This window comes from Podarcis gaigeae (genome assembly GCF_964106915.1).
Source record: "Podarcis gaigeae genome assembly, chromosome: 11".
NCBI classification, from domain to species: Eukaryota; Metazoa; Chordata; class Lepidosauria; order Squamata; family Lacertidae; genus Podarcis; species Podarcis gaigeae.
The window spans coordinates 35,108,174-35,133,957 of NC_139687.1; the positions used below are offsets into that span (position 1 = coordinate 35,108,174).

The 25,784-nt window shown below is 42.4% G+C and overlaps 2 protein-coding genes across 2 annotated transcripts; one reads left to right on the forward strand and one right to left on the reverse strand.

Annotated features, from left to right (window-relative positions):
• Nucleotides 1–7,040: 7,040 nt before the first annotated feature.
• On the forward strand, nucleotides 7,041–14,378 carry BTF3 (basic transcription factor 3). Its single transcript, XM_083703353.1, has 6 exons — nucleotides 7,041–8,104; nucleotides 8,563–8,631; nucleotides 11,099–11,212; nucleotides 11,375–11,576; nucleotides 12,847–12,903; nucleotides 14,084–14,378. The coding sequence occupies exons 2-6, from the start codon at nucleotides 8,563–8,565 to the stop codon at nucleotides 14,128–14,130; spliced, it is 489 nt and encodes a 162-aa protein (XP_083559479.1). The 5' UTR covers nucleotides 7,041–8,104; the 3' UTR covers nucleotides 14,131–14,378.
• A 2,549-nt stretch (nucleotides 14,379–16,927) lies between these two features.
• ANKRA2 (ankyrin repeat family A member 2) lies at nucleotides 16,928–25,775 on the reverse strand. Its single transcript, XM_083703337.1, has 9 exons — nucleotides 25,682–25,775; nucleotides 24,028–24,416; nucleotides 23,499–23,657; nucleotides 22,647–22,712; nucleotides 21,633–21,730; nucleotides 20,655–20,780; nucleotides 20,430–20,496; nucleotides 20,271–20,351; nucleotides 16,928–19,300 (listed from the first exon to the last, which is right to left on the reverse strand). Exons 2-9 carry the CDS (start codon nucleotides 24,317–24,319, stop codon nucleotides 19,245–19,247), a joined length of 945 nt encoding a protein of 314 aa, XP_083559463.1. The 5' UTR covers nucleotides 24,320–24,416; nucleotides 25,682–25,775; the 3' UTR covers nucleotides 16,928–19,244.
• Nucleotides 25,776–25,784: the final 9 nt, after the last annotated feature.

Here is a 25,784-nt window from a genome sequence, read left to right on the forward strand (position 1 = left end):
CCAGTGAAATTCGTCAAGAACTTTTCCAAGCTGAGTCCTCCGCGTAGGCAGCCGAATGAGACGATTCTGCGGGGACTTCTGCGCAAGCAACGCTTCCCATTCATTTCTAGGAGGGGACGTGCGCGGGAGAACTTCCCGAGGGCTTGTTGTTCCGAAAGAAACCGCGCTTAAAGGATAACAAATTATTTCCCCGCAGAAACAGACGACGGGGATTCGAAGCTAGAAATGTTCCAAATTGAAGAAAAGAAAATTAAACGGAGAATGTGGGAGATGAATAAGATCCTATTTATGTGAAGCACATGAAAGTATTTGGTTTACACACACACATATTCTATTTTACACCATAGTGAAAGCAAAAGAACGCAATAGAAGGATATCAAAATAAGAGCTCGACACTCTGATCCTAAATGAATTTCCTCAGAAATTCCAATGGAATTAAAGAGAGTCCGCCAGAACAGGTTTGGGAGAGCAGAGAGCGCCTGATATTGTCATTCCTTTTATTCATTTGTTTCCGCGAATTTTTCCTGCCCGGTGAAGAAACCTGATCGTCACCGGTATCCTAAAGTTCAGGATCTAGAACAAACCTCTCGGAAAATCTTATTTATTTCCTTGCATCTTTTACTTCCGACCAGAAGTCTTCAGAAATTATAGCTGCTTCACTGTTCTTAACGCTGCGGTCCATTAAGGGTGATTTAAAATATGGTTTGTTTGGGGGATTTAATGAATAATTTATCACACGAGAGGTGTGTGTGTGTATGTATATATATATATATAGATATACATACATATATATACATATATATATATACACACACACACATACACACACAAAAACATATATATAATTATATATATATAATGGCCAAATGGCCACACGGGATTATTCAGGTTTTCTCAAAAAATAACTAACATATGTAACACGTTTCTTTTAAATCAGAACATTATTTACAATACACTGAATACAATACTACCCGCACAGCACAATCATTTGCCATATATTTTTTTTTGGGGGGGGGGTGATAGTTTCGCATATAAAGAGTTTATCCTGAATAAAAGATAATGATAGGAAACTTTCCCACAGATTCCTACCGCCCCTTATCGTATGACCAAAGGTTCCTGAAGTGAAATGCTGCCCTCGTACCGGGAAGCCTAACTACTTTCTGTAGGAAGAAGATGCACTGAAGCTATTTAGCAAATGAGTGAAAAGACAGAAGTCCCGCTTTTTCGTAAAAGTGTTCCAGGCGGTTTACAACACCATAATTTGGAGCCATCTAGGTGGTGGGATTCCCCCCCTCCCCAAAGTAATGGGCCTAGAAACATGGGACGTTCATGTCCCACTGATTTCACTGCAAATTATGCCTGTAGAACAGCCAGAACTCAGGCTGTCAAAATACAGTTAAGAATTAACAGATGTCACGAAAGTCGGTGGCGAAAGTCCCACATATCTTAACGGAGCGGGGCTTTAACATCAGGTCCTTCTACTCAGGCTTGTTTGACAACTAGTTTTATCACCAAATATTTTAGAATAAAACATCTACTCTCACAAGGAGGCGGGCATGGAGAAATGAACAATTTACTGTATAGCTATTTAGGATGATGAGTAAGAAAGCAAGACGTTTATTTCCCTCTTACACAGCTTTTAAAAAAATAAATCTACCAAGTTGAAAAGTCTTCTACAGTGATGATGATGATGATTTCACTTTTCCGAATGTTTGAGTGTTTAGGTTGGAATTAGGTGACCTGCGAGAAGGCAGACTTAGAAGCATTTAGTTGGAAATGTCTGATATTATGGGATGCTAAGTAATTGCAGAAGGAGATTATACCAAAGTCTTTAAATGCAACCGAAGAATGTACCTAAATTGGGATGCAAGCGGCTGCATATTTGCTTGGTAGTAAGTCGCATTGCACTCAATAGGGCTTACACCCAAACAAGCAAGCGGATCTCAGCTTTGCCTCCTGAGAGTGAAGCCTGAACTTATTCTCATTCACATCGCTGAAACTTTAAAAGGTTCATCTGGAAGTGGAAGATGTCTAAGAGAGCCAGGCAAGCGTAAGTCCCATCATCGTAGCCTCAACCTAAAAGCATTTAATTGGACACGAACCTCACCAATTTCAGCAAAACATCCCTCCAAGTAAGCGTGCTTAGGATCGCAGCCTAAACACCAAAGAAGACGAGCCAAGATTAAAATATTGAGTGATTAGGTGAAACCCACCAAAGGCCCTCAGTCAATCAGACACAGAAATTCAGCCCATTTCCTTTGGAGATCTTACTTTTAGGTCAAGCCTGATCTCACCCCGGGTCGTATTCTGGGGAGGAGAAGGTTGTGTTGCTTTAGCGAAGCTCTCGAGCTCTTAAATGCGGCTGGAGAGCCACTTTTGCCAACCAGGCGCCCGCCAGGAGTTTTGGACTATGGGAGTTGTAGTCCAAAGCATCCGGAGAGCTCCAGGAAAGCTGCTTTGGGGGCTCCCTGTTGTAGCTCATCGATCACATCTGTCTCTCACTCTTCCTCCAAAACCTCGGTGGGGGAGGCGAGGCAAGCACCCAAGGCCACCCCCCCAGGAGAGGGGCGAGCAGAGGGGGATGCGGGAGAGCGGAGAGACGGGGAAAGCCCCGGGGCCCAAAGGAGGGCACTGCCAGGCTCTTCAGAAACTCCCAGCGCAAGGAAGGGAGCAGCGCCGTCATGGCCTTTGGGCTAAATCTTTGCTTGTTTCAGACGGTACCTTGCGAGTGATCTTGCATCCTCCCTCTAGTGGTTGTCTTGCGCAATTACCCGCCTTCCCTCCTAGCGCAGCAAATCTCTTTTTCCCTTATTTTTTTCCGGAGGTCCGACCTAGCAGGTGAAGAGCGCCATCTAGAGGCCACGGGCCCGCAGGGAGCGACGGGCTGCTGCGTGAAACTTGACCGGTCTCTCCTGGGCCAATTGCAAGTCATACATTAAAAAGCGTTGCCATCAAAGGTCCTCACGGCAGATTGCTTTAGACGCCTGTTGAAAACCGTTTTGCTTCTGTCAGCCTATCCAGACGCACGATGGGAGTTAGTCCGGGAGTGTAACCCGAGGGTCTGCCTAGCATATTGGAGTCAGAGTGGCGTGGTGTTTAGAGCGTTGGAACAGGAGATGGTCAGTGCTGCCCTCGGCCAAACACTATAAAAAGGTAAAGGGACCCCTGACCATTAGGTCCAGTCGTGGCTGACTCTGGGGTTGTGGCGCTCATCTCGCTTTATTGGCTGAGCGAGCCGGCGTACAGCTTCCAGATCATGTGGCCAGCATGACTAAGCCGCTTCTGGTGAACCAGAGCAGCACATGGAAATGCCATTTACCTTCCCGCCGAAGCGGTACCTATTTATCTACTTGCACTTTGACGTGCTTTCGAACTGCTAGGTTGGCAGGAGCAGGGACCGAGCAATGGGAGCTCACCCCGTCGCAGGGATTCGAACCGCCGACCTTCTGATTGGCAAGCCCTAGGCTCTGTGGTTTAACCCACAGCACTATATTCATGCATAAACCAGGGGGTAAAACGAGGCTTTATTTCACATGGGTCAAAGACTCAGTTTGGCACCCTCCCACACGCAGGGGGAACCTCTGGAGGCTTCACCCAGGGCAAGAAACCTGGCTACCCCCCCCCAACTACCTTACAAGGTTGTTGTGAGTCCTTGTCTCTTCTTGCTTTTGACTTGCTTCCTACTCCTTCATCCTTAGGTATGTGAGCTACATATTTTATTATTAATAGAGATGCAGAAACAAAGTAGGACATTCCAGAGTTTTCACAAATTTTACAAGCAATTATTTCACAGGAGAGTTATCGAAGCAGAAAAGTTAACTTAATTTCTCTAATTTTTAACCTACTGCATATAAAAATGATACAAACTGACAAAAACAGTATAGCATATTGGGGTTCACTGCTTCTGCAATACTTCATTAAATGTGTTTCAACCCTGTTTTTCTTCTCAAGTATGTTAGGTTTGCCATGAGAGTGTAGTAGTCCCATAAATATCCAACCAGTCCTTCATAGTATGCTGACTCCATTCTTTTTGCATAAAGTATTGCTGTCCATGGGATGTGGGTGGCGCTGTGGTCTAAACCAGTGTTTCCCAACCTTGGGCCTCCAGCTGTTTTTGGACTACAATTCCCATCATCCCTTGCCACTGGTCTTGCTAGTCAGGGATGATGGGAGTTGTAGTTCAAAAACAGCTGGAGGCCCAAGGTTGGGAAACACTGGTCTAAACCACTGAGCCTAGGGCTTGCCAATTGGAAGGTCAGCGGTTCGAATCCCCACGACGGAGTGAGCTCCCATTGTTCGGTCCCAGCTCCTGCCAACCTAGCTGTTTGAAAGCACGTCAAAGTGCAAGTAGATAAATAGGTACCGCTCCGGTGGGAAGGTAAAATGGTGCTTCCGTGTGCTGCTCTGGTTTCGCCAGAAGCGGCTTAAGTCATGCTGGCCACATGACCTGGAAAAACTGTCTGCAGACAAACGTCGGCTTCCTCGGCCAGTAGAGCGAGATGAGCACAGCAACCCCAGAGTTGTTCGTGACTGGACTTAACTGTCAGGGGCCCTTTATCTTTACCTTTTATTGCTGTCCACACCCTAATCGCCTACCAGCAAGAGACTTCAGGAGTTCCAGGGTTTGGTTTCCTCGAACACAAGGTCAATAGAGACTGTGGTGTCTTAAGGATAAATGGTTTTATTTACACATATATACAACCTGAACATAGGGGGGAGGAGCCCCAGCCGATCTTGCTTCCCTATTAACTTTCCTGGGAACCCCCAAAGACAGCCAACCCCAACGATGAACACATGTACAAACTGACATACAATCAAGTTACAAAAACATGTAGAATTTCAAGCACTTCACGCACCCCACCCCATGGATCTACTCCTGAACAGACATGCATAGAATTATGTTGTGAGGCCATTTTATGCAGACCCTGATGGTCCTATGAAGTTTTACTCACAGTGTGGGAAGATGCTCATAGTAAGGAAAAGAAAACAAAGTTTTCAGGTCATAAGATAAAGATAGTCCAAGCAGTTTTAATTGCTTTGTAGGATTAGGGTCAAAGTTCCAACAATGTTTTTCAGATACTCCTAGGAAACCCAAAAGAGGAATAGGATGTAGATATGCACTCCCTTGTTTGCCATCAACATCTGGTAACCAAAGGTGTATTTGATTATCTGTATGGAACATTAATACATAGATGATTCATGTTTGATGCTTGTGTCTGGAAGTCATTCCAAGTCTGAGTGCATTTCACTGAAAGTACTATTTATTTTCCACAGAAATTAGCTTGCAAATAAGCATTTCAGAAACACTTGGTAGATATTGTTACTTGCATCTTATGTTTATATAAGGAAAACAGAAACTCAAATAGGAACTGAGAACTGTTGTACCAGTGTTGGATTGCGTCTCATTAGTACTGTACTTTTTGCATCTGGTGATTCTGGCTAATGTTTTTGTTTGTGAGTTTGTAACTCAGCCACATTCCTGTACATAGCTGTCAACTTACAGATTTGAAAATAAGGGACCAGCAGCCTCGAAAATAAGGGATCAGCAGCCAAAATAAGGGATTTTAGTCAACCAGCTGACATACGAAGTTAAAAGAGACCAGATAATTTTGGAGAGCAGCACTGGTTTTTAGCCCTTCATTTCCAGAGGTTGCTGCTCAAGACACCAGCTGATGAAACACTGCAATTAAATAACTACAAGCAGCAACCACTTATCGCGCAAAACGAAGTCCAAGCTACAAAGATGCTGCTGCAGTTCTGTATCTTTTCTCTCATGCTCCATCTGCAGCTCTCAGTTCCATCAAGCGGGGCGGGAGAAAGGGGGCGGGGAAATAGCACCCGAAGTAAACCCACAGATCAGACCATCTATGCTAGTCTACCACTACAAATCTATGGGAGAAGCGCTTGCGGTCCTTCCTCTGCTTTCCCCCTCTATGGTTAGCCCTTGGAACACCTGCCTGCGCCTCCGCCTCCTCTCTCTGAACTGCTTTCTCTATGGTTGCCCTTGCTCTCCTCTCAAGGCTCCTCAGCAATTCATAGGCCGCGCCAGGCTACCCATCTCATCTGGGTCCTTCAGCAGCGCAGCCGCAGCACAGCCTAGCGGGAGCGGTGGCGACAGGAAGAGGGGAGGCCCCAGGCAGAGACACTCAGTTCAGTGGCCGTGAGGAGGATGGCGGCGGAAGGGCCAGAGGCTCCCGCCAGTCCTGGTGGGGAGGGGCTCCCGGGGACCCAGGATGGTGAGAGGAAGCCAGATGGGGGCGGGCTGGGCAAGCAACACAGTTGTAGCCTCCCTCCTCCCTGGCTGGCAGGGAGGGAGGGAGGGAGGGAGAGGAGCTGCTTCCTTTGAAACCCGGGAAATTTAAGGGATATCATCAATAAGGGACAGCAGCGGGACACGGTGCTGGGATAAGGGAGTTTCCCGCCAAATAAGGGACGGTTGACAGCTATGTTCCTGTACCCTCAAGAGCTGTCACCAGCATGCACAAGAAAGGGGTGGCAGATCCTGGTATGATCTAGCAGACTGCACTACTTCTGGATGTAATGCTGGGGTGCCAGGTGTTACTGCCTCCCCAACTCTCCCTGCAAGGAAAAAAGTGAGTACCAGGGAAGAAGGTTCAGCTTGCTTATTGCTGTGCTTGTTTTCTTCTTGCAGAGAGCTCTTTTTCCATAGGGAAATATTTAAAAAGTGTGCCTATGGACTGAACTTTGATTTTAACTTTAGCTCTAAGAGTTCTGACACTTGCTCTTGATGATGATGCCAACAATCACTTTCATTTATTGCAACTTAGGTCTGTGTGGTGTGAATCAGTCTACCACAGGGATGGAATTCTAACTCAAGGTTGTGATATATGAGACACCAAAGACATTACAACTATCCAAGGCACCTCAGATGCCACAGGACTCAGGTTCAAATCCCCACTAGGCTATGAAGCTGAGTGAGCAATATGGGACCAGTCGTTCTCTCTCAGCCTAGCCTAGCCCACCCTCACAGGATTATTGTGAGGGTTAAATGGGCAGGGCAGGAACCATGTGCAATGCCAGGCCTATTTTTCAAGAAAAAGAGGTGCTGCCAGAACCCTTGTGCTCTTATAATGGGCAATGGTGCCCACCTGAGAGGTGCTGTAACTAAGTTCCAGTGAGTTCTGGCTGAAAAAAATGCCTGTGCAAATGTCTTTTGCTTCCTGGAGGATAAATGAATGTATTAATTCTGGAGCATTCTGAACCCTGCTGTAGTAAAGGCGTTAAATTGTATAGATATATAAAACAGAAAAGTAGACAAAGTTAATTTTGTAAATACTTCAATTGTGCTCTATTAACACAGAAACCTCTCAATAAGAACTAGATGGCCTTCACAATAAATAGGTAGGCAAGGCGACCAGTTTTCCTAATAGTAGTAGTAGTAATTTGTTTATTTATTAAATTTATATGCCACCCTATACCCACAGGTCTCAGGGCCGTTCACAGGATAAAATCACAAAATAAAATCACAAAATACATAATAAAAACCAACCAACCAAGAACAACTCAATCATGCCCCCTGCAAATAATCAGAGGGAAAACAGAATTTAAAACACACATACACAATATTTGTAATGAAACATATAAAAATAAGCACCCATCAGGTATCGTCAAGGAGTCTTTGAAAAGGTAAATTTAACTGTTTTTCAAATCCAAAGATTTTAGCCATTGCTTCCCCCCGCCGCACAATTTAACCATTCATTGAAGCTCTTTGATCCAATCTGTTAACACCACGATATGCCACGACCAGTCGTTGTTTTGCCCCCGGGAGCCACGCGCCACACCGCCCTGCCTGCCTGCTCCCTCCTGGAAGCGGGAGCAGAGAGCGCCAACTAAGCTCGCGCACGCGCGCTAAAGCTCAGACTCCGGAGGACGCGCATCGAACGCTGGGGTTGTTCGTGCGCGAGCGCGTAAGGACGTCTTGCTTTCGTCACGACGGCGCTCCGCCGCCGCCGCCGCCTCCTGTTTTCCCTTCCGGCGGCCATCTTCGTTCTTTTCCGCGTGCGCGCATCAGGCTCCGCGCTTTCCCGGCCGCAGCCCTTCAGCTCCTCGCCCTGCCCAGGTCGGGCCGCTTCCTTCTGAGAAGGTACAAAGGAGGGGACACCTGAAGGAGGTGGGGGAAGGGAGATGGACAGGCCTGGAGGTGGGAGCAGCGGCCCCAGGTGCGCCTGGAAGGAGCTCTCTGAGGCCTTCGAGCCGGGGAGAAGCCGCGGGCCCTGGGTTCTGCGTGCGCCCGTTTCTCTCCAGGCCTCCGGGGGGTGGTGTCTTGGGTCCCCTTTCGGCCTAGCGGCTCCTCTGGCTTGAAGGCCATTCCTCGCGGTGGCGCAGGCTGCCTGCCTCAGCTCAGAAAGTTCCTCACGGCCCGAGCTCGGCCGAGGGTGAGGCGAGGCCTCTCTTCCCTCGCCTGGGCCCAAGAGGGTGAGGAGGCTTCGGGGGCGCCGCCCGCCACGAGAACCGGGCTCATCGGGCCCTCTCCGCCCTCTCCAGCCTCTTTGCTTGGGTGTCGTCCGCCTGATCGCCTCACGTCTCTTCTTCTTCCCTTAGATGAAAGAAACTATCATGAATCAAGAAAAACTAGCTAAGCTGCAAGCTCAAGTGCGCATCGGTGGGAAGGTAAGGTGGCCTCGTTTCATCTTCCCTGCCTCTCCAAAATTCGTGTTTCCTTTCACCTTGGCTGCAGCTGCTGCATTTTACAGTACTTGTACAGGCCTTTTTTATTATTGTCTAGCAACGCTGCATTTATGTTTTTACAGCTTTTCTGTAGCCTGTATTTTGAAGAAGACGATTAGGATTTTGTTGTTGTTTGGAGGGGAAGAGGAGGTTATACCTGAATTTAGGCATATGCAATATATTTTTGCATCCCACCCCAGTCTCCTAGAGATTTCAGGGGTTCCAAGCACTTGCTGAGGGTCTGTGTTTCCTTTTGGAACTGGGGCGCATAGCGGAGACTGGCATCTTTATGATACATGTTTTTTTTTTACACATGTGTACAGACTGACCCTATGATGAAGAGGTTAACAGCATCAGCAACCCAAAGCAGTCATGTTTATCCCATAGCTGCACCTTGGAGTTAAAACAGTCATCAGACATTGCTCTCTGACTCTCTCTCTAGCTAGCTGCTTTTTCCTGTAGGTCACATCTCTGCAAACTCTCAACTCAAGCTTTGCCCTTCTAACTATCTGAGTTGACGGTGGGGCCCCACCCATTTGTTGTCTCACACGGAGCCCCATTTCCTTTGTTCTCTTAATGACACATCGCTCAGGCGCTCGCCTCCACACAGGAAGCTAACCTGGTTTATATTTCAACACTTGCCGTTTCTAGGGTTTAGAGAAGTATCTCACAGGAACTCAGCTACTTCCCTCCACCCCAAACTCATAATGCTGTTCATGAATTAATGTAGAGTAATGGTTAGCATGCAGGACTTGAGCCAGAGAGACATGTATTAAATTTTTACACAGCTATGAAGCTCACTGGGTGCATCTGGGCCACTTACCATTCCTTAGTCTAAACTGTATCGAAGGATGCTTGTAAGGATAACAAAAAGAGATGGAAGAAGCTGTTTTCCCTAGGGAGGGTGGTAATAAGAAATAACAAAATACCTAAATGTTTATTAGTTAGCTAACTTTAAACATAATAGCTCTTCTAATGTACACTTTTAACAATATTATTAATGCCTGAATGAGCACAAAGAATGTAACTGTGTTCAAATATCAATGTTGATAGTTTGGTAAAAGGCTGGCTGATGAAAATGCTTTTACTCATGGTGTAGGGTTGCCGTAGGATTTTGTGTAACAGCAAATTTCCTGTAATTTACAAGGCTGCAGTATGAAACACATGGCTTGAGAGCCAACTCAGACTTGGCTTTCGAGGAAACATGCTTAGGATTCTGCTGTAAAGGTTTAAACTACCTAATGTATATGCAGCCACCAGTTTTTTACCTAATACTTTTGTCAGCTTTTATTATGTACAACTTGCATCAGAAACCTATCTTTAATAAAGGTGGAGCCAGTGGAATTTCAGGTCTGAACATAAGTGCCTTACTGCTGGAACCTATAATTTTCATTATGCTAACTACTTTAAGGTGTCTGTCAATGTAATTGAAGTAAAACAAGCTTAGCCTTTAAAATATAGTACAAGTAATTACTGTTGTGAGGCTTAAAAATGCATCAACCTACAGATCTTGTTGGTTTTGTTCTATTTAAAGTAATTTCTATTTCCTTATGCTTGCACTAACATTTCCAAAATTTTTATTAGCTATAGCAAAGCCATAGTAGTTGAACTGCTAATAATTACTATTTTATTCTTAATAGTTAACCTGTATTTTTTTAGCTAGTAAACACTACAACCTGTCCTGGCAAATATTTATGGGCAACATAACTTTACCTCAGATGTAACTTCTTGAAAATTTCCCTAAAAGTTCCTGAAGATGACTTGTGCTGACATTTGTCTCTTTATCTTCTAATTCTGGACTGTGGTATACGAGATGTATTCTATTGTTAGTAAACAAACAAACCTATAGCGTGTGGCAACAGTTATGCTTAATTCTTTTTTTCTCTGGAGAATGTTTGTGTTCCCCCTCCAGCCAGACATCTGCTCAGATAAATTATTCAAATTAAAGTAAATGGCCAAAAATGCAAAACAAAACTCTAATCTTAATTTGGTGTTGCAGCAAAATCTGTAGAAACAATTCCCTGCTATCTAAGAATTTTTTTTTAAGGTATCTGCCTAGATATACTTGTGCTGCTCGTTTGTGGGATGTTGCTTGCTTGAGAAAATAGTAAGTGACTCTTGAGTGTTTGAAAGCTACTCTGCCTGCTTTCTGGGGGTAGATTCTTGCTTGCCAGAGGCCACCAGACAAATATCTACTTCAGGCCTTGCTTTCATAATTCCTGCGAACAGAAATTAGTTCGTTAGCGGTCACTCACTTCTCTTTAGTAGCCAGTTTGGTATTGTTACCTAGCTTCTGAAATAGACATTTTTATTAAGTTACAGCCAGGAATAGAATAGAGTTGCAGGCCATTTTGCTACTTGGAATTCGTACATTTTGAGAGGACTTAACATTTAGTCTCCTTATTCATAGGGTACTGCCCGTAGAAAGAAGAAGGTGGTTCACAGAACAGCAACAGCAGATGACAAGAAGCTTCAGTTTTCATTAAAGAAACTTGGAGTAAATAACATCTCTGGTATTGAGGAGGTAACTACTTTTTTTGTTTTTATGGTGCTTTTATAAATTCTTTTTTCTGAGAAGTACTGGTTTTAACTCATTTGAGAATATTATCACTGTAGTTTTCATATTAAAGTTCATTGTGATTGCAAAAGTTTGCTTGCTCAAAAAAAAAATTGTGTTGCTTTGCAGGTGAACATGTTTACCAACCAGGGCACTGTCATCCACTTCAACAACCCTAAAGTTCAAGCATCTTTAGCAGCTAACACTTTCACAATCACAGGCCATGCTGAGACAAAGCAGCTGACTGAAATGCTGCCTAGCATCTTAAACCAGCTTGGTGCTGACAGTCTGACCAGCTTGAGGAGACTAGCAGAGGCTCTGCCCAAACAACGTGAGTAGAACTTGGAAGACTCACTCTGAGAATTAAAATTTTTGCACCAACATGGGGCTTGCAGTGTTTGTTTGCTTGCTTTATAATATTCTTTTTGGCTTTGGGTGTCCACAGGAGTGACCTCTCTTAGAGAAGCCACTGAGACAATATCAGCCCATCTAATTTCATTTGATGTGTGTGTGCTGCTGTTGCTGGTGGTTGGGACAGCCAGTTGCTTTTCAGAAACAAGACATGATAACAAGAGTCATAGAATTATAGCCCTGAATTATACTAAGAAGGATATTATTGGTGTAAAAAAGTGTTTCCCAAATTTGGATCTTCAGCTGTTTTTGGACTACAACTCCCATCATCCCTAGCTAGCAGGTGGATAAGGATGACTGGAATTGCCATCCAAAACCAGCTGGAGACTCAAGTTTGGGAAATGCAGTTCTCACAGTGGCTATCTGAAGCTTATGAAATAGAGAACCTGTTCAGATGTTGTCCTTTATATAACCTTCCCCAGAGGATTGTACCATGGAGAGAGAGTGGATCCCTCCTCAACTGAAAGGGATTTATTTTCTAGCATTAGAGGAAATCCCACTTGCTTGGGGTGGGTAGGAAAAAACTGTTTTCTGCCAGTCCCATAGGGAAACACCTGAACAAGTACTGCTTAACCATGGCTAAATTGGCTAATTAGTACCTATATGTGCATGTAGCTAGGACAGGTCATGTTTAAGCAAAATATATTTTCAGCTGTTATATTTAGAAACAAATGGTGCATGGGGTACTCTTCATTCTGTGCTTCAAAGAATCTTAGATTGAAATTGCTATTCTTCAAAAACATTTGATTTGTTACTTCCCTGAATATGAGAATGTGTTCAGAAGCTCCTTCTCTCAAAGGGTTGGATATGGGACTTAATACCTTTTATTGCTTGAAGGAACCTCTTCATGACTGAAGTTTGACTGCTTGTTTCTGCTTTGTCAGACAGCGTTTTGGAGTCCTCTGCTTAGGCTGTATTCTAGCAAACAACACGCAGTTAAAGGCTGTGGACTACTGTGGAAGGGAGTGGTTGATGAGCACGATATTCTAGAGTGGGTACTTAGGGATAAAGCACATGCAGTAGAAGCCAAGATAATTAGAAATAAGTCATGCTGAGTTCAGTGGGACTTACTCCCAAGTAAGTGGGCACAGGGTTGTAATCAGTTACTGTGTTTTGCTGCAAATTTGGCTAGTTTTGGAAAAGACTGGCTTAGAAATGTCTCATTTGTGTCAATCTGCTTGTGATTACAGCTGTGGATGGAAAAGCACCTCTTGCTACTGGTGAGGAAGATGACGATGAAGTTCCAGGTAAAAACAAGTCTTCATTTCTTTTCTTACAAAAGTAATGAGTGTGAGGAATGAACAAGGTAACGAAGAGAAAGTGTTATGGCATTTAGATAGCAACAATAATGAAACAAAATACACCTGTGCAGGAAGAATAGTTAGTTCTCTGGTTCATGCTTAAATCTAGTGCTCTAGGTCTTGATGTGTTTGGTTATGTGTTTTCTTTGGTGCTTACCTTAATGGATTTGGGTAGTTGACTTTTTAGTTTCTGGTACCACACTGCATTTCGAGAGCAGAGCAGAGTTCTGGTCATGGAATGGGGTTTCCTTATTTTCTCATTCTTATTGCAGTGTCTGAAAATCAGAGGGTTGGAACTCCTGGTGCATAGGGGCTGTAGTAAGAAGGGATATTGCTAAAATTGTATGAGTAGAAGTGCCTTTTCACTCACACAGGACACATTTGACTTCTAGTCATTATGTTTGTTCCTAGGATATCTGATGACAGTGAGATACAATAGAAAAACTGAAATAGGCCTGTCTATGGGGCAATGACTTCCAGGTGCTGGCTGTTCAAAAGCAGATCCCAAGAACCTATTTTGTCTTTTAGGCCTGATGTCTGTCAGGTTGAGGAGGATGGCAAGAACATGGTGGTGGTTTACCTGTTGGAGTACATTTTGGCTAAATACAAAAGCACTGTTCCCTCATGCATAGAGAGGAGTGAGGATGAGTGTGCTAGATCTGTCTCATTCTTGCTGTTCCTGTTGGCCCACATGAGTTGAGGTATAACATCTGAAGTATGTAGGCTCCCTATGTGATTTTAGAGATCTGGAAAAATCAGGTTTAAATCACATAGGGAGTCTACATGCATAGAAAGGATCCTTACTACAGAATTGATTCCTATGGCTAATGGAGGTGATTGGGTAGGGGCAGAGTTAGGATCCTCATCTTAGCTCTCCCTCATCATCTGATAAAACACCTGAATAGAGCTTAAGTTTCACTTCTACTTGCTGGATTGCCGAAAATAACTGGAAGGTTACAGATGGGTATAGTTGGGTACTTGTCCAGTGGGCTTTAATGCTTAATGTTCTATGGTAGATAACTTGTTTATAATTCAGCAAACTGGATTTTAGGATGAAAGACTTGGAAATGGCAGTGCTGATTCTTTGCATGTTAAAAGCCTGACTGTTGTTAACTCTCCTTTTCAGATCTTGTGGAGAACTTTGATGAGGCATCAAAGAACGAAGCAAACTGAACTGTCACTTTGAGTAAAACTTGAACATTACATGGAGCTGCTATTTTATATTGTGACTTTTTATTTGTAACATTTTTGTACTGATCTTAAGAAGTCTAAGATCTCTAATTGGAAACTCCTTCAAATTGCAGCTCTCTTCAGTTATTGCTAGTGCACGGAGCATTTAATTATTCATGGCTGGGTTGAAAGTATACAAAATTGAAAAGTACCACATAAAAATGCTAATAAAGACTAAATGTTTAGGCAAATACTTTTAGTAGTATTTTGTACATAGATAAGAATGTATTTATTGAAATTTCTGATGTGAAATGGAACACCTTGGCTTAAACTTAATCAGAAAGTGTTATTAATTTACTGAATAACCATAATATTTCAAGTTCTTCTATCCCCATTCCTGTTTTGCTTTGTATAATTTTCAGTGATGGATACATATGCCAGCATACGTAGTACAAGCAGAGCTCAAAAGTGAAGTATGCTTAATGTCAGAAGGCGGCAAATAAAGGAGAATGGTCCAAATCTAGCCTAGATCAAATACAGGTCACTGGCAGAAACATAACCAGATTGTCAAAGGTAAAAACATTCATAGTTCTGACAGTAGGCTGGCAGATAGTATTCCATTAGTTACAGGCATGAAGACTGGCTTAGAATAGTTAATTGACACAGGACCCTACCTTTCTGATTTACTTTAGGAACTCTCTTATTCATATGACAAGAGTTCCCTGTTTAACCTCTATAATTTGTCCTTATCAGAAGCAACCATAATGTTCAGAGTGCACAAGAAGCTCTGTGTCACAACCAAATAATTCGTTCAGGAGGTTGACTTCTACAGTACACACATGCAGAGAACAATTGTGTAATCTTAGGAAACTTAATTGTGTCACTTTAAAAAACAGGCAACATATTGTTAATTCTCTTAGTGGGAGCCGCATTGCTTTGAGTGTGGAAATAAATAGTAAACTTTATTTGCAGTTTAATGCAAATGCAACTGCCAGTGTCAAATTATATGAACAATTGCCTATTCCATCTCCTCCCCCCCCTTGTTTAAACCGTAAAGGAAGCACCTGAGTGTCAAGTTTGAGCTAAATGTTATCAACAAGGTAGTAGCTGGAAATGAAGGGTGGCTAATCTCTGGCCTCTGGTGCTGTTGGACTCCAGCTTTCATCAGCCTTGGCCAGTGTAGCCAAGTGACTGCTCTTCTTGCAGCAGATGGCTTGTTAAAACAGAAATGGAGTTAGATTCATTGTGCTTTTACTGCAAGGTAGAACTGGAATCTGGTTTTGTGAGCCTCTGGAGAATACTCACTGCTCGTTATAGAAAAAAACATTTAATAATAACTTTTCTCTTGTGTCTGAACTGCAAATGCATACAGTAGGAGCTACTAGTGAGCACCTGTGCCATGCAAGTTAGGTTCCTGTACCTTAGAAATTGATCTTGATTTTTTTCAGCAGAACAAATAAGTTACTGTGGACTAGTAAGCCAGGCTGTGGCACTTGGACAAAAAACAACACCCTGATGCTAAAACCCCTTTATCAGATGGAGTACGGACATTTTGTTTATTCAGCTCCCTTCATTTGAAAGCAATTTACACAAAAGTTGGTATCCAGTTGTGTATAATAGGTAAGGGAGCTTTTTTTTTGGGGGGGGTGTCAATTTTCTCCAGATCCCTAAATCTGCCTCAGTGGATCTCCTAACTTTGGCAACAGATCTAGGCGCTGAGAGCTCTGGGTATAGGGTGGTATATAAATTCAATTAATCATAATGATAATAGGTAGTGATATGTCAAAATTGCTTCTCAACTCTGTTCTGATGGACTTGCACCATGAGATACCAGCCTATGATCCTATCTGTATATTGTCTTAAATAACAGTCATGCAGGGATAAATTGAATGACTTGCATACACCAAAAGGATGAACACATGATGAATATCCCATGGAAAAGCAGTACATGTCAATTATCTTCAACAAGCAAGAGCACATTAAAATGGAAAGGTGAAAATGGTATAACTGCCAGTTAAGTAATATTCTACAAAACCCACCCTGCTGATATTGGCCATGGTTATGCCCAGTATTAAGTGGTTAATTAGTCTGCCTGAGCTGTTTGCTGTCTAGTTCTTCTCAAACCCATACTCCTTGCTCCAGGAGAGAAACAAGCTGTTGCAGCCAAAGCAGTGCTTGTAGTTTTCTTTTCCTCCAAACAAGCCATGAGTTGAAGCTATAGTTTATTCTGACCTCCGCATCATGGCTGGTTGGGGAAAACCAGCATGAGCATGGATTATTCAGACAAGCCTAAACTGCCCCAGGATTTGTTTCCTACTGGAATAAACAAAGAACCCAGTGGGTGGTTCCACTTCAAAGGAATCAGATGTGCATGTTTAAGTGCACTCATATTTCTTCCTTAAAAATAAATTCAGTACTGACTGAGAGCTCCCAAGAACAGCCAGTTACGGCAGGGCTTGCATTTGCCACCAAATGCACTGAATGCAAGCCCTGCTTGCAAAGGAACAATTCAGAGTAAACTCTTAGGGGGATCCCAGTTGCTCCTTTGCAGTTGCAGCTTTACCTGCCCCACAGTTTAAGTCAGATGTAGAGGCAGGAGGATATGATGGGGGGGGGGGAAATGGCCATATAGGCCAAATTGTGACCCCTGGGGTGGTCTCATCTGACCTTTAAGCTATATAAAACATGCATGGGACACCTCCAGCCTAATGTTGCATAAAATGCAACCATTGACAGTTACAGAAGAAAAATCATGTGTTTTTTTCATTTAGCATGCTCAAGAAGAAATCAAGGTAAACAATTTCATTTGAAAACAGTTTATTTGCACTGTATGAAGAACTTGCAACTCTCAAAATAGGTAATAACACCTAAGACACAACTTTACAAGATCAAAACAATAGTTTAGCTGAGCAGCTTGAGCAAAAACTTGGCAGACACATCTAAGACATAGTGCATCTAAGACATCATTTATAGAGGGGTACACTTGCATAGGTCCATGGGGGGGGGGAATGGAGGAATTTAAATAGTCTGCTTTGGCTAATCATATTTTTGAGAATAGGGAACCTATTGCATGTTCAGTATTGCAAAATTACCCCTCAGAGAAAAATGTTTATTTTCATTACTGGAAACATGCATTTTAAACATATGCTAAATGCTTTTAACTTTATAATAAAACATTGTTACTTCTACAGGTTTTTGTTTTTTTTGTTGTTTAACTGAAAAATAATGGTTCCGTGTAATATGCGATAGAGATACGGCAACATGGTAGCAGGCTCGTTTTCATCGGTTGTAACCACAAAAGGATGCCCTGTTCACAATCTGCCTTATACTAAGTCTGAAACACTTTTACTTGGAAATAAATATTTGTTTTAATTATTATTCTAGCTCTTAGGCTTTGAGCACATTGCGCTACCTAACATTCGTTTAAATACATTTACAGTTCACTCTTACACATTTCAACCTTATTTAGGCAAGCGTAGGAGTGGAAAATAGTCCCATTGCTGTTTCAGACAGCTTTTAGGTACACTGGGTGAAATGGGAAGGGTTTATTTACATTTATACAGCATGTCATGGTAATCTGTGCAAAATTCTCAGTAATCACAAGTTCACAGTATTGACCATTTGAACGTCTTGGCTCTTTGGGTATGACAAAGTCCTAATGCAAGACAAGTACCATTTACTTGTCTACATTTTGAGTATAAGCCTTGACCTGTAGCAGAGGATCATGTCAAAGTTTGTGGTTCTCAGCCTTTCAGAAAGGCTGTTAAAAGGTTTATCTTGTTTGTGTGAAGGTACCAGACTACATTCTCCACTCATAGTTTTAAGATCTGCCCCATATGCTCAGAAAACACAGGTGTTTCATGGAATCTAACCATTTCAGAATTAAAGGGACATGATTCAAACCTCTCTCATGTCAAAAAAATATTGGTTCATAGAAACACAGCATATTGGAGAAAAGTACTGAAAATCATTTTTCGCTATTGGCTGATATTTATTTTTAAAATAAAATAAAAACAAAGCAAAACATCCAAACAGGAAATTTACTCACTTATATTCTGAAGTATAACCCCGAAAGAACTTCACTACTTACAGAACAACTTTCAGCTCCAAGTAAACTAGCTAATTGGGGGATTTATTTTCAGATGACTTGGGTGGCAAAGTCAGAAATACAGAGGTAGAGCAGCCTTGTATTTTAAGCATGAGCCAGCACAGAAAAGAAGCACGATACAAATGGGATGAAACTCTTGACCCCCCTCTGCCATTCACCAGCAAACAAGTAACGTATATTGAAGTCCAGTTACATCTGTGGGTTGATATACAAGCTGATTGTAGAGTACAATCAGGAAGAAAGCCTTTCTACCCTCACCTAAGAGTACCTAGCCAGTTCTTAACTGCAAATTTTAATAGATATGCTGCATTCCCTGGCACCAGCCTGACTCATTTCAGTAGCATATGCACTAATGTGCTCCAAGTAGGCTTTTAATAGATTATGAAGAATAAGGAGGTATGTTATTTTATACGATGTTAAATTCTCTCCAATTCTTTTGTCAAACAGAATATTCAATATTGCATGAAATATTTGCAAGTAGGATAGATGATGTTTGACAAAGGTCAGCCAAATACGTGAAATTGAATCATGGTAAATCTTACCAATGAGAGAAGTGTTGCCTGAGCAAAGCCTCAGAAAGTTTTCCTGAATCCAAATGTCAAGCACTCTGCCCAAAAATGTAGCTGAGGAAGTTTCTTACACAACAGTCCCCGTCATGTGATTTTGTACACTGTCATCTTCTGGTATGATAATGCAGCACTGCTGCAAGGGAAAGGCTTGCTGGTGGCAGGCCATGCTCAACACTGCAGCTCTGGTGCTGCTAACTTTTCCATCTGCACAACCAATAACTGCTTAAAACATGCAGGCCAACAGATACTGCCAAAATCCCTGGTTTGGGTGGCAAACTAGGACTGCCTAAAGTAATGAGAGTCTCCCCCACCTGCTGTCCTCCAACAATGGTGGGATCACGGTGCTGATTTTTTAAAAAATCAAGTCTTTTTCATGTTGATCAGTCCTAAAACCCAGTTTTTCTTCACATACAAAGTCTTGTCTCATGACGAAAATGTCATTATTCTTTGATGTTTTGAAGGAGTGTTAATAAGTGTGACTCAATAACCTGTTGAACTGAATCAGGGGGGAAAAAACATGATTAGTGTTCAGCTCTTAAGTGGTGATCTATCCTATTTTGGAGATGTAAATAGGAGAGCTGAAAAAGTGGAAATTGCATAGAGTTTGTAGTAATCCAGAATAGTAATCCGTGTGTGTGTGTGTGTGTGTGTGTGTGTGTGTGTTTGTGTGTGTGTATGAATATGTAAGATTCAAGTTACAGGCCACGTTACAGGGAACCAGGCAGAGGGCCTTCTCGGTAGTGGCGCCCTCCCTGTGGAACGCCCTCCCACCAGATGTCAAAGAGAACAACTACCAGACTTTTAGAAGACCTCTGAAGGCAGCCCTGTTTAGGGAAGCTTTTAATGTTTGATGTATTACAGTATTTTAAATTTTTTTTGGAAGCCACCCAGAGTGGCTGGGGAAGCCCAGCCAGATGGGCGGGGTATAAATAATAAATCATCATCATCATCATTATAAAATGCTTTTGGCCCCATTCACTATTGGTATATCTGATCACTGCCAAAAGCAGCAAATTAAGGAAAGGCAAAAACTTCCATTGGAATGTGGCCTGCAGAACGTTGGCCACATTTCAGTCTGGCCCCTCTGGTTCCTGTTGCTGTTCTGGCATGACCAAGAAGTGGAACTTGGCCCCTTCATACATAAATAGGGGCAAGCTCATTTGTTAGTCCTATCCTGCCCCCACCAAGTTCTAGGTAATAAAAGAAGCAGCTATCAATCTACAGCATAAAGGATAACAGTGAGATGATCAAAGGGGCGGGGGAAGGGAGTGCAATGCATGCACAGCACTAGGCTGTCTTCCCCCAGCTCTGCATCAACTACCACTGATGTAAATGGTGATAAAGAAGGCCTCTCCAGAAGCAACAGTAAAAGCCTGTGCATTTTGTAAACCACCAACAGGTAAAGCGGCTGATACAAAAAAAAGCACCAACCCTTAAAGTAAATTCTAAAGTGCTTGAATACTCACCACTACGATGGCCCAGGGCTACAGCCAGATCCATGGAATTATATCCGGAGTCTGTCTCTATAGTAGGATCAGCACCGTGCTCTAGTTAAAACAACAGGAAACAAATCATTGATTTTCTTACAGCCCTTATTGGCTAATAACTGCCTTCATAATACTTACCTAAGAGTATTTTGACACATTTAACATGGTTCCCATGCACAGCATAGAGCAAAGGTGTACCTCCATTCTGAAAAAGAAATGAAAAGAAACAATAATAATATCAGAATTCATTTGCACAGTTCAGTGACCCAAACAAGCTGTATATGAACAGGGGTCCATATATTCTGGCTTCTTTTAATACCCAAAAGTTAGTAATGTGAATAGTAGCTCCAGTAAAGGGCTTACCCAGTCATACTCATTTACATCAACTCCGCAGTCGAGCAACATCTTGACAATGTCTGTGTATCCTTTACTGCAGGCCAGTGATAGTGCACTCTCTCGCCCTTTTCCAAGGATCTGTGGGTCAGCACCCTGACAGAAAAAGCAGTGGTTTAAAATGTGTTATGGGTTAGATTAACAAAAACCCTGATGAGTAGAACCCCATGTGTCCAATTATATACTGTCCAGATTCTAGGTACTGAAATCACCCTGGACTCAGCTCAGCCATTTACTTCTTTACATGGAGAAGAGGAGATTCCAAAAGTTCCATGGACAATTTGTTCAAATGACCAACTGCCTACACTTCTTTTTCCCTTATGTACAGCCTAAGCATGATTTGTTGCGGCTCGAACTACTGCTTCTTTTCTCTGTACCTGGTAAACAGTTCCATTGCTTATGGACTTGTTCATTCATGCCTTTTGGAAAGAAAGACTGTTACAGTGCCCATGGGCAGGGGCGTAGCTCGCTGCTCCGGCACCCGGAGTGGCGGAGGCGCAGGGGGGCGGCGCGGTATGCACCCCCCTTCCTACGCCCCTGCTCATGGGGTATCAGAACCTAGGATTTGTAGAGGTAGAACAGTTAGCAACATATGTTCAGCCAGGAATTGTAAGTGGAAGAAATGGGTATCATCCTCAGTGGCTAGATAAGAATAAAAAATAGCCCTCAGATTGATTTTTCTTCAGATTTCGTGCATAAATCATGCATTGGTGTTTCTCCTCTGAATCTTTTGTAACATGGCTAAAACATGGTGTTGCCCAGGTCGAGACAGAAAATTACAACCTGGGATTTAAACGATAGCGCAGCATTGTTACCATCTATGTAAGGCTTCACAAGAGGTCTTCAGACAACCTTCAGAGGCTACAAGCGTTGTTCTTGATGGATTTAGAGCACCACAATTGTTGACTATCACTACAAATGCATGGGGGGAAACGTATTTTCACTCACATTTTGAAGCAGAAATTCTACCACTGCTATCTGCCCATGAGCTGCAGCCCACATCAGAGGGGTAAAGCCTTCTTCGTCCGTATGGTTGATTACGTTTTCTATTTAACAAAACATACAGATCAACCATCTCACTCCTGTTGTCTCCATGCAATGCTGGAATAAAGTTATTATGAATATTTTTTTTTGGGGGGGGGTTGGATCTCAACTCACTATGCTGGGATTAAGAGGGATGCAGAAAAGCAGTGAATACTGCCCTCTGCTCCTTTTCAAAGGTCAGTTTCAAGTGAGAGAGACCCTTTCCCAATCTTTTGAGTCTTGCAGGGGAGTGGAATTGGTTGCAAACAAAAATAACAGCTGACTACTAAGCCAAGACACAATTTGTGGATCCCTGCTATGGTGGAAATGCAAAGTAGGCAATGCCATGGAGTGAATACTGTCAGAAGTGGGTGAGAAGGAACAAATGAGTCAGCTTCACTCACTTTTGGAAGCAAATTCTGGATGCCATAGGCCCTAAAAATGAGGACAAGGCTTGCTACAATAAGGGGCCAGGGTAAACACCTCCTACTATCTGAAATATGTACTTTGCCCTGTTACGTAATTCAACGTTAGCCTGTTTGGCCAATGAGCAATAAACGTTGCATAATTCAAAGAACAAATATCACAGGATAGCTTGGATAAGAGTTATAACCAGAGCATCACAGCACTAAAAAAACCAGGTTTGCACTATGATTCTTTTTTTAAAGAAGAGTGACTAGAAAACATAAAACTAGATAGATAGATAGATAGATAGATAGATAGATAGATAGATGATAGATATATTCTGCAGTGCTGATATATAAGTTTTGACCTCATAATCTATGAGGCAAAAAACATTTCAGAACTATTTCCACAGTAAATTCAGAACAGAAATGTATGAAATAAAGCACAAATGTGAATAGGGCCAGTTGCAGGACCCATCCCAACCCAGCAGCTGATCATTTTTTGGCAGAAAAAAAGACCAAAATAAATTCTCACCTTGCTCTATGCGTGTAGCTAAATACAGCATTTCCCCTTGAGCTGCCAGCTGGTGAACGGAAAGAGCTGCAAAAACAGCAGAAATATATCAACTTCTGTGGTGCAATACTGCCATGATTTAGGACTACAATACTGACTGCATGTTGTTAGAGAAAAGTAACACATAGCTGATGATCACATAGCTGACACAACCAAGCAGCCTGCTACTATTTCTGGCACAGAAAGTTACTTTACAATTAATTTACCTTCACAGTCATCCAATAAGGAGGATTGTGTGTAGACCCTGATTTCAAAAGAGGCAAGAATGTGGGACCGGGGTTAGAAAAAAGCAGCTTGCTGAGAATTTCAGCTTTCAATGAGACAGACACAGCCCCTATGGCTACAAGGAGAAGTCTTGAAAGTATATGAGCAATGCCTTACTTGGAATTTCAGAAGTGTACATGAATAAAATTTTCATTGGGTGAGGATAAGGCTTACATGTCTTTCCCCCCAACATGATTAGCATGAAAAATAATGCAGGTTTGCTCAATGTACAAATGATGAACTGGCTTACAATTTCTTGACGTTCATTAGGCAACAGAATATCAAAGACATTATGTGTGGTGCCTTTTGCCTTTCTATTCCAGCATACTAACATGCCTAGCCCTTTTCTATTTTGAAAGAAAGCTTGGCATCCCAGAATGACAAAGTTACTGTTTTCAGTTAAAGAGATCTTACCCCTAATCAATTTAGAGATAAATAAATGACTGGGTGACTGGCTAAGTGAATGCAAATACCAGTTTCTTGTAGTAATCCCAATGGAGGATCCCAAAATGAAAACTTAAATTTACCATTCCACGAAGCATCACTTACAGTTTACAAGCAAAGGGGTTGTAGAAACTTCATTTCCCCTGTGCTTGTTAGTTAATGTGGTTGACTGCTTTATGGGAGAAAAGTGCTTCGTAGTTGATGGGGTGTAGACATGTCTTACTTGAATTCCAGGAGAAGGAGAAGTATGGATATTGCACTCAGCTACATGAAGAAAGCAAGAAAAAAGTAGTGTTCAGAATAGCTTCTTCGAATTTAATTTATTTATAAAAGGATTTATATACCACTATATCATAGAAAATCAAAGTGGTGTACAATAATATTTATATATAATAATAACAACATAAAATCAGAGGCCATCAATTAATCATTATGGAAAAATGTATTCTTATTAGGTGGCATAGAAAAGTTCTCAGCAGGCAGTTAAAGGCTGATCCAGGAGATGCCTGCTGAACAAGAAAAATGTTAGATATTCATATGTGCGTATGCATTCTTTTGCCAATATAGCATTTCCCTGTTTATCCAGCTATCCAACAATAATAGTTAAAGCTAAAGATAAGTTTTAAATCACAACCTTTAAATAATACAGATGCCACTTCAAGGTCAGAGTTCACTTGATCCTGAATGTTTTTGCTGTCTTCTTCATTCAATGATTTGACAAACCGAGAACACACATTCATATCAAACCTATTGGGCAAAATGAATTTCATTCCCATGGCGACACTCTGAGCTGGTCCTTCTTCAACACTGGAATCGAGGTGAGGCTCCACTTTAATATCTGGCATGTGAGACAGGCTATAGCTGCCAGAACAGTCTTCCACAATTAACTGGGCTCCAACATCTAGATTTGTAGATGATTCCATCATTCAAATCTCAGTTATATGATGTGTTTTCTTATGGCTTTTACTTCAGTTTTCTTGAGAATATTAAAATAAAATCTCAACAGCCGAGGGTTACGACCACCTGCAATTGAACATAAAACAGTAATATGCTATTGACTATAATGCCACAAACATATGAAAATGCAATAAAGTCCATCATTCTGAACAGATGTGATTATTTAGTCTGTGTTGAACAGGGGTGGTCCAAGATCCCAAGATCCACTAACCAGAACTTGGTGCAAAAAAATTACTCTTAGAATTAAAGAATTCAGAGTCTAGCAATTTGTTCTGAGTAGCAGAACAAAAGACAGTTTACAACCCTTCAGCAGAAAAGTGCTCTTAATTTTAGTAACATATATTTAAGTGGTGGTGAGTCATCTTGTTGCTGCTACTGTTAAACAACTATGAATCAGAGATCCATGCTGATCTATTGCAAATCACCTACAGATCTAGTAGTAGATGCAGATCTACTTACCACTACCTTCTGTACATAAGAAAATCCCCAAACAGCCACACAAATGTTGATATAAACATTTTTTTGTATTGCATATAAAACTTTAAATCACATTGCCTTCAATTTTTGATTAGGGGGCAATTTGCACCCCCAGTGCTATGCATACTTCTTTTTACCATTGCTACCAAACTGGTGTGGTCGTGCAGGGCCAGAAAAATTTGCTGTGTGGGGACGGGGAGGGCTTGATTAGATCCCCAAACTGGGAGTTCACCACCAACCACTGTTAAAGCTTCATCAACATTATTGTGCATAATTCAGTGATTTTAATGGAATGATTATGGATGCTCCTAGCCTTGGGACAGAAAACTGAAACAAATGCGTGATTGAGTTTGGCAGAGCGCACGCTTTGTATCCAATCCCTGGCAACTCCAGTTAAAAAAGATCTAGTAGCAGGTGCTGAAGAAGATCCCTGCACGGGACTGCGGAGAGAGGCTGCCAGCACGAATGGAACCGGACACGGCAAAAGGCAGCTTTTTATATTCGTGCTTCCTCAGACAGCACAGAGCTTACTTATAGAACATGCTGCTTCAAGGCGGGGCCATCAGTTTCAACTGCTTTCGAAAGAGGGATTGAATAAATCCATGGCTACAGTTACTACGATGCAGGGGCTAGCCTACGTGCAGTATGAGAGAGGCGCTTTTGCTCCTGCGGGCGAGGGCGCTTCAGTCTCGCTCGGATGCTGCCACTGGCCTGGGTGGGAGACGGGATGCTGGTGCAGAGGGGAAGGGCTTTGCGGCTAAGCGGGGATTTGAACCCAGGTCCCTCTAGCCCAAGACTGGCGCTCCAGTCTGCACAACCCCCAGTCTACCCGCTCCTCTTCTCCGCCCTTTTACCTTCCTAGTCTGGCGTCGTTCCTCACTGACATCTTCCACCGCGGCGCTGTTATTGTTGTGTTGGTGCGGCCCATGGCGTCACTTCCGCTTAGACCCGGAAGGA